General features: G+C 43.5%; 1 protein-coding gene across 2 annotated transcripts; it reads left to right on the forward strand.

The window, feature by feature from the left end:
• The first annotated feature begins 27 nt into the window (after nucleotides 1–27).
• Pdcd2 (programmed cell death 2) lies at nucleotides 28–6,917 on the forward strand. Of its 2 annotated transcripts, none has more exons than XM_076926544.1 (6): nucleotides 28–360; nucleotides 754–993; nucleotides 2,769–2,900; nucleotides 5,477–5,580; nucleotides 6,408–6,521; nucleotides 6,654–6,917. In XM_076926544.1, exons 1-6 carry the CDS (start codon nucleotides 78–80, stop codon nucleotides 6,810–6,812), a joined length of 1,032 nt encoding a protein of 343 aa, XP_076782659.1. In that variant the 5' UTR covers nucleotides 28–77; the 3' UTR covers nucleotides 6,813–6,917. The 2 variants fall into 2 exon arrangements, with proteins under 2 accessions (XP_076782659.1, XP_076782660.1); XM_076926545.1 differs by having other exon boundaries at nucleotides 318–458.
• Nucleotides 6,918–8,627: the final 1,710 nt, after the last annotated feature.

The raw sequence follows: 8,627 nt of genomic DNA on the forward strand, positions 1-8,627 counted from the left end.
AGCTCGAGATCCGACCCCGCCTTCCGCCTTCCGGTCTAGCCCTCTTCCGGTCTGGGGGCCTGACTCTCGGTGCGAGCATGGCTGCAGCCGCCCCTGTTCCGGTGGAGTTGGGCTTCGCCGAGGAGGCCCCGGCCTGGAGGCTGCGCAGCGAGCAGTTTCCCAGCAAAGTGGGCGGGCGGCCCGCGTGGTTGAGCCTGGCCGAGCTGCCGGGACCCGGGGCGCTGGGGTGCGCGCGCTGCGGCCGCCCGCTCGCCTTCCTGCTGCAGGTGTACGCGCCGCTGCCCGGCCGGGACGACGCCTTCCACCGCAGCCTCTTTCTCTTCTGCTGTCGCGAGCCGCCGTGCTGCGCCGGCCTGCGAGGTGAGCGGCCGCCGGGGCAGGACCCGGGCGAGGGCTGCCACGGGGGCTGAACCCCGAACGTAGGACGATGATCGGTCGGTGCGAGTGGTTGTATTCAGGTATCAGAATTGTCTTAGAATCGCGGTGCCCCTTTCATCTTTGGCACGGACTCTTTAGAGCCAGAAGTTACTGGTGTCAGATGGTTTTAAAAAGTCTTTAGCTTTCATTTTAATCCCTTCTCATACAAAAACTGTTCCCTGAAAGCGAAAACCGTAGTTTTCTTCCTTAAATGACATTTTATGGGGGTGAAGCACCAAAGACGGTTCAAATGTTTGAATTATTTTGCTTCACTGAAAAAAAAAAAAAAAAAAAAAAAAAAAAAACTCTGGCGTACCCCTTTCTCCTTCATTTCAGTTTTTCGTAATCAGCTACCAAGGAAAAACGCGTTTTACTCATATGAACCCCCTTCTGAAACGGGAGCTTCGGATACAGAATGTGTGTGCCTCCAGCTTAAGTCTGGAGCCCATCTCTGTAGGGTTTGTGGCTGCTTGGCCCCTATGACATGCTCTAGGTGCAAACGGGCACATTACTGCAGCAAGGAGCATCAGACGTTAGACTGGCGGCTCGGACACAAGCAGGCCTGTACACAATCAGGTAAGACATCCATGTTTTTCGTTTGGCTTCACTGCCTCTTATCAACTGAGATACTTCAGCTTCTGGTTAAAGTCGAAACTAGAAAACATACCTTAACTTTTAGGAACTGGTAACATGAATTACTTCGCTAAGTCTAAAACACAACCAGCTTTATTAACAGGGAAACAGTATTTCACAATGGTCATGCAAAAAGCTTCACTGTCTTTCGGTTGACAGCAGGTGCGTGCATTCCTAATCTGATAAGATAATGAATTGTTCGGTGACTTTGTAGACCGTATCTCTTCACTTTATTCATGCTTGTGCTGGTGTAAACACATCTGTAGTGTTAGTATAGGAAGTTATGTATCGTATCTAATACTTGAGAACAAGTAAGTCAACAGTTGGTGTATTTACTGTCTCTTAAATTTTACTGAGCATGTACTTACGTAGTGGTGGTACCTATCTATAGTCTTTGCACTCAAGTGCCAGCTGCAGGAGGGCTTGGAGTTTGAGGCCAATCTGTACAACATAGTGAGAGCCTGTCTCCTAACAATAAGCCATGCTACATATGCACCAGCTTCACACATTTAATGTCTACTACTTCATGTGATGGCTTGCATGAGGCTCCACAGTGATTTCCTCAACTGCAATCCCAGCTGACAACGTCGTGGCAGAGCACCCAGATGCCACATGGCAATGGCAGGAATGGATCTTGGCTGAGTTTATTTTGAACAGCACCAGGCAAGCATGGCCCCGCCCGGTATGGGGAATTTTCACTCAGTCTGGTTCTGAGGGGATACAGAGCTTTTGGATTGGAGATCCTTGGGCCCAGAGGTGGCCAGGGACTGACTGGTCTCAAGCCCTGGGCTCTCAGACGCTACTGAGAGGCCGCAGAAGGATGGAGACTGGGGGCATGTGGGCATGCAACTGGCCGGCCCACAGCCGAGAGAAATGTGGGGAGGAAGAGAAGAGAGAGGCCCTGGCAGCACCCCTTGGGAGAGACTTGGTTACTGTACTCGGTTAGCAGACTCGGCTGCCCGGCTAGCTTGCTTCCTTGCTTGAAGAGGCAATCCCCGTGGCTGGAACACAGAGATGCCTCTGTGTGCCTCCATGATGTCAGCACGATAGTTGAGACCTTTTCCACGATTACCCACAGTTATCAGTTTTTGTGGTTGTGTCAGCTGTGGGTAGTTGTGGCTGGAACGCAGAGGGTTCCTCCAGGCAGCTGTGGCTACAGTAGCTCGTTAGGCCTTCTCCACGGTTCTTCACGGCCCCAATGACACAAGAAAGTCCTTGAGTTTCCAAAACGGCTTTATTGGCATGATGGATGATAGTTGAATCTGGATGTGCACCCCACCCCCAAACTCAGGCAGACCTGAGTTAAATAGGGAGGGAGAGATGAGGAGGGGCTGGGGAAGAATGCTTAATTGGCACCACTCTCTGGCTTTCAGGCATCTCATTAGTATGTAAAACACTAGTGTCTAAGGCCTGTTCCTTGTGACTGATATTTATAGACCTCTCTGTGGGAGGGGTTGTGGAGGGCTGAAGCTAAATGAAAAGAACCAGGGCCTGGGAGCAGAGCCTTCGGGGTTCCAGGCTTATGCTCAACCAAACACCTAGCTGCTTCTCACAGCCCACCGCCCAATAGTGATTGTCCTGTACCTTAGCAGCTCTGATGTTCAAACTGGGATGACTTCATTCCACAACACAGATCTCAGAACTTATGCTTTAGAAATGGGAAATTTTAGGTCTTCAAAACTAAATGTTTATTAATGATGCTAATAACTTTCTTGTAGACCATTTAGACCATACGGTTCCAGACCACAATTTCCTGTTTCCAGAATTTGAAATTGTAACAGAAACAGAAGATGAGGTTTTGCCTGAGGTTGTGGAAACGGAGAATTATTCTGAAGTGATAGGAACCATGGGTAAGGAGTCTGTGCATCAATTTTACAATACTATGACCTTAGGGAAAACCAGCAGGGAGGAAAGGCACCATCACTGTTTGTCTGTGGTGAGGCAGAGAATGTCATGGTAGAAGACTGGAGATCCCAAGTCAGTGTAGAACGTATGACAAGAGGGGTCCTTTGTAATGGAGTCTTTTAGCTCTACTTTGAGATACACACTTTGGTTACTTTCTCTCAAGTTCATGTTCTAGGGCTGTGACCCACACAGTGCTGGTCATGCGTCCAGCATTCACCTTGCCCCAAGGCTGCTTGTGCATGGCCTCATTCAAACACCCAGCAACACACTTTGCCTCATGCTTCCAGTGAAGAAATTGAAGTTCTGGGTATCATGTGTTTGAACAAAGAGCTTAGTTTTTATAATTTGATTCTAGATCTTACTGACTCTAGAATCTGCCATAAAGTCAGGTTTATAGAACTAAATTACCCCAGTTTACTGGCTCATTTGCTGCAAGCATTACAAAAACGAGAGTTCTGTGGCCCAGTTCATGCTTCCTACCAGAAATACACATCAGGAAGAATGGTACCCAGTGGGGGGGTGGGGGCTAATCTCAGGAGGAAGCCCACAGAATGCTCAGTCAAGTAAAATGTCTTGTGACTGATAAAAGAATGAAGGGCTGGAGAGTCTTGCAGAGGACCCAGGTTTGGTCCCTAAAACCTACTTGGCAGTTTTCTAATTCCAGTTCCAGGTGATCCAGCGCCCTCTTTTGGCCCTGACATGCACATACATATCTACATACATATGGGCAAAATACTCTATAAAAACACATGTGCCATAGGAACTACCTGGATGTAACTACATGTCTACTCGTGCATGTACTGTTGCTCATGTTTTCACAAGTGGCAAGACATGAGAATGTTTTCCTTCAGAAAGGATGTTAACGGGAGGGCCAATGTACCTAAGAATTGACTATAGCACCTGACAATCATTTATATAAGTAATCATTATATAAGAAACAACCCTAAAAGTAAGTAGTTGAATTAGATGACCACTTAATCCAAGCCAGTGATCCCTACTAAAATATATTCCAAGAATGAAAAAAAAAAAGCTGAAAAAAATTTAAATGCACATTTTTCTTTGAGACAGATTCTCATAGAGGTCAAGCTGGCCTTGAACTATCTTTTGCCTCCACTTCCACAGTGCAAATATTACAAGAGTTAGTTAAATCATTTTACACCTGACTGCTGTTATTGAGTAAATTTATGTATTGGGAAAAATTTATGTCTGGGAAAAGAATAGTACAAATTTGCAAAAAGGTGAAAGTCTGAGTTTTTATTAGAAGATGCCAGCAACTTTAAGTACATTTATCTACAACAAAGATTTAGAAATAATGATCACCTTATTTGTAGTTGCCATTCCTATCTATAAAATGTTCTATTTAGAGAGGTGGTTGTCTCTAGAACTAGGGAGGAAATACTCAATTATAAAAGAAAGTGGTTACTGTAAGAAATTGAAGAAGTTAATAGTTAAGGATTCAGTTATCATGCTTTTAATCCCAGCACTAGGGAGGCAGGATCTCTGAGTTCAAGGCTAGCAGGTCTATAGAGTGAGTTCCAGGAAGGCTGTACACATTGAAACCCTGTCTCAAAAAATAAAAGAATTCTGTTATTAGAGGGTCTAGTGATAGATATATAATTTCAGCTACTCAGGAGGCTTAAGGCAGATTTGAAGTCCAGGGACTTCTAGGGCTACCAAATGAGTTCAAGGCAAGCCCGAACAAACGAGTGAGACCCTATCTAGAGGAATAAAAGCGATGGGGGTTGAACTCAGCATAGAGCATTTTGCCTAATGTGTACCAGGCCCTTGATTCAATTCCTGGTTCTGAAAAACAGAAATCACATTAATCATCAAAAACTTATTTGTAGATAAAAATGAAGTGACTTGGAGATCTTGAAATTTGTTATGAAGCTGATTCTTGGTACTTGACAGTTAAAATTTTCAAAATGCTTCCCTGAAGCTACTATGTTGTAGCTGAGAACTGGTTTGGGCTGCAAGGAAAAAGGTGGGGAGGGAGGACACGGGAAGTTTGTCTCTGGAAGTTTTGTAGGGTCCCCTAAATTATTAACACTTTGCTTTTACACTTGAGAGAACATCAATCTGAGGGAATTTACATTCTCCATGCATCCTGGCTCTTAAGTGCAGCTGGAGTCCCAAGCCATCATCCATATTTTAATTTGAAACTTTTTTTTTAAGATTTATTTATTCTATGTATTCACCATTGCTGTCTTCAGACACACCAAAAGAGGGCATCGGAACCTACTACAGATGGTTATGAACCACCATGTGGTTGCTGGGAACTGAACTTGGGACCTCTGGAAGAGCAGTCACTGCTCACAACCACTGAGCCATCTCTCCAGCCCAATTTGGAACCTTAAAGACTAGATTTATAATGATTACATAATGTTACCTAGAAATAAGCGCTAATGTTAACTTGAATAGAGAAAGCTATCTAATTAGAGCTAACTTCCCCATACATTTGAATTGTGAAATTGTGGGATTATCCCAGCATTCCATAATTATTGTGGTTTTTTTTTTTCAGGGGGAATACCTGAGGAAGAACTAAATTCCATGGCAAAGCATGAATCCAAGGAAGATCACATATTCCAAAAGTTTAAATCCAAAATAGCCCTTGAACCAGAGCAGGTAAAATGGTATTTATACTTCATTGTGTTTTCAAAATGATGGCCACACCTACTTTTAGCTTATAAAAAAAATCCATGATATGTTAATGACAAGTTTTCCCCACTAAGTTGCTTTATCATAAACAAAAATTACTAAAGGCAGCTTCCTAAAAACACTGGATCAATTAAGTGTCCAGGATAACGGGAAGCTTTGATCTAGTCATAACACTTAAGATGTTTTTTTGGAAATGGTGATAAGTCTTAGACAAAAGACAGGAAAAACACTCTTAAGCTGACTATACTGAATTTACTTTTTAAAACCCCATATTTGACTTCATACATATCCCTTTTTAAGCATTTAAGGATTCTGATTATATATGAAGACAAGTGCTAACTGGCTACCGTGGGCCACATTTTGTATACAGACTCTAGTAATGAGTTAGTACAATGTGGTGATAGAACTGACGTTTCAGTGTGGGGCCCGTGTCTGTGACTGCACTTGATAGCCTGAGTTTGATCCTTGGGACCCACATAGTGGAGAGGTTGACTTCCACAGGTTACCATCTGACCTTCATACTTAGACTTTCACATGAGTGCTGCCATGTGCATGTGTGTACATAATAATTTTTAATTGTTTTAGAAGATTTTGACATTTTAGGGAGGAACATCACTATTAAGGAAATCAGGTAAAATCGTGGCTTTTGAGGTTTAGGGGTGCTGGCAGTACATAGGAGTCCACGTGGATCTCTCCTCCAGATGATCCTCAAATCAGGCAGTCCGTGTGGATCTCCTCCAGATGACCCTCAAATCACGGTTCCATTGGAAATACTTAGATATGTTGATTTTTAGATTCTCAGGTATGGAAGAGGTATTAAACCCATCTGGATTTCCGGTGAAAATATTCCTCAAGAAAAAGATATTCCAGATTGCCCCTGTGGTGCCAAGAGAATATTTGAATTCCAGGTATTACCTTAATTACTATTTTAGAAAACTTGCTCTAGGTGGCTCAGCATGCCAGAACAGAGGGGCTATAAAGTCAGAACAGACAAAAGTGCCCTTCCTTGAAATACTATTCTTATGTTGTCCTCTTCCCAGGTCATGCCTCAGCTGTTGAACCACCTAAAGGCAGACAGACTGGGCAGAAGCGTGGACTGGGGCGTCCTGGCTGTCTTCACCTGTGCTGAGAGCTGTAGCCTGGGTATAGGCTACACAGAAGAATTTGTGTGGAAGCAGGATGTGACAGATTCACCTTAAAGGGGTTAAATCCTTAAAAATAAATGTTCCTTATGCCTCAGTACCTCACAATTCCATCTCTAGGATTTTATCCTAAGTAAACAGTAAACAGTTACCAAAGACAAATACGAAGATGTTGACTTACAATGTCTGTGCATTACTAAAACAAGTGTCCAGTGACAGGGAATTAAATGTGAGATGTAGTCACAGCAAAGGGCAATTGTGTTAATGCTTTAAATGTACACAGACACCAAGAGGGTGCTACACTAACATCAGGATACCATTATCGATGTTCATGGCATGCTAATTTTATAGAAATACTCAAGTGTGTAAAGAAAAAAAATCTGCTAGAGAGATGGCTCAGCTGTCTGTTATTGCTGTATTTTTAAGTATATTCATGTTTTGCCTGCACGTAAGGCACCACAAAGTGCCTGGTGCCTTCAGAGGCCAGATGATGACATTGGGTTCTGTGGGACTGGGTTAAGACATTTGTGAGCAGCTGGGTGAGTTCCAAGAATCAAAACCTGGGTCTTCTGCAAAAATAGCTAGGGTTGAGTTAATCTGAGCAGCTCTCCAGCTCCAGTTCAGCCATTAAGAGTGTTTGCTACTCTTCCAAAAGACCCAAGTTCATTTCCTAAAGCACGAACATCAAGAAATGCACAACTACCTGTAACACCAGCTCCAGGGGATCTGATGCCCCTTTCTTGCTCCTGTGAGCATGTATACATATGTGGCATAACTGTCTCATATACACAAAACATGCAGATAAACAAAATATAAAGTCTTCAGAGTATCTGGAAAAGGAAGCTTTCCACACATATTTCCTATAAGCCACCACATCCACAACATTCCCCACCTCTGATTTACAGTCTAGCTTTGTTAGACTACGGAGGATAAAGGAGAAGCCAGGAAAGTAGAACTAACAGGAGTGGTGGGGCCTGGATTTGAGGATTTAAGGCCCTACTTCAGAGCTGACCTTGAAAAGCCAGGGAACCTGCTTACAGAAGATTGACAGACAAGACTCTTGTCTTCCCTTTGCAGCCTGTCTTCACAAGTTGACAGAGGAAAGTGAATAGAGAAGAAACTGGCCCTGGAAGCAGTAACCCGAGTAAAGAGAGGGCCTGGGTCATCTTTCAGGTGTGAGGTATCCCATATAATACACTGCTAAACAATAGCCAAATCTCCAGATGTTAGTGGTGTTTCCAGTTGTCACTCAAAAGTGAATTCTCAGCATCAGAGATCCGCACTAAGACAAACCTAAAGAGAGCTGTTGTATCATGTTTCCTAGCATTCTTGTTCACTCTGAATTTCAATCTGTCAGCCCTCACAATTTTAAAAGGTCACATCACACTCTACCACCATTGACTTTCTGACTACAGCAAATTACACAGAGTCCTGGCCTATGAGTTCATACCATCTATGTGTACGTTAAGATATATGGGATCATTTAGAAATTCCTATGGGGAGCACTTGTTAATTACCAAGCTACTTCTAAGGGTGGAAATGCAGTTCATTTTAACCTGAAGCTAAATCAGTAAGAACCACAAAGAACTAGTAGAATAGTCCATAGCTGTGCAAGGAATTTGCATCAATTAGTGGCAAGCATGTAGAGACAGTGATTCAGGAAAAGCCTGGGACAGGAGTGTGATCTGGCTTCACATCCCACATTACCAGCAATGCTGTCTGCTCAGAATGTATTACAGAAAGTTCTAGATGCTAAGGGCTTTTAAAAGTAGATGCACTAAGGAATTTATAAGTGGCAAGGGCTATTCTTTGAACACATCCCTAGGCAGTGTGGACAGGAATGTACAAGGCCAAGCACTCACTTGAGTACAT

The sequence above is a fragment of the Arvicanthis niloticus genome, chromosome 28, assembly GCF_011762505.2.
Source record: "Arvicanthis niloticus isolate mArvNil1 chromosome 28, mArvNil1.pat.X, whole genome shotgun sequence".
Taxonomy (NCBI): Eukaryota; Metazoa; Chordata; class Mammalia; order Rodentia; family Muridae; genus Arvicanthis; species Arvicanthis niloticus.

What these genes read in the sequence shown, in the direction of transcription:
- Pdcd2 (XM_076926544.1), top strand. Translation starts at nt 78, where the DNA reads ATGGCTGCAGCCGCCCCTGTTCCGGTGGAGTTGGGCTTCGCCGAGGAG. An exon ending in GTGCTGCGCCGGCCTGCGAG is followed by an intron (nt 361 to 753) that starts GTGAGCGGCCGC and finishes CCTTCATTTCAG; the next exon opens with TTTTTCGTAATCAGCTACCA. An exon ending in TAGCCCTTGAACCAGAGCAG is followed by an intron (nt 5,581 to 6,407) that starts GTAAAATGGTAT and finishes GTTGATTTTTAG; the next exon opens with ATTCTCAGGTATGGAAGAGG.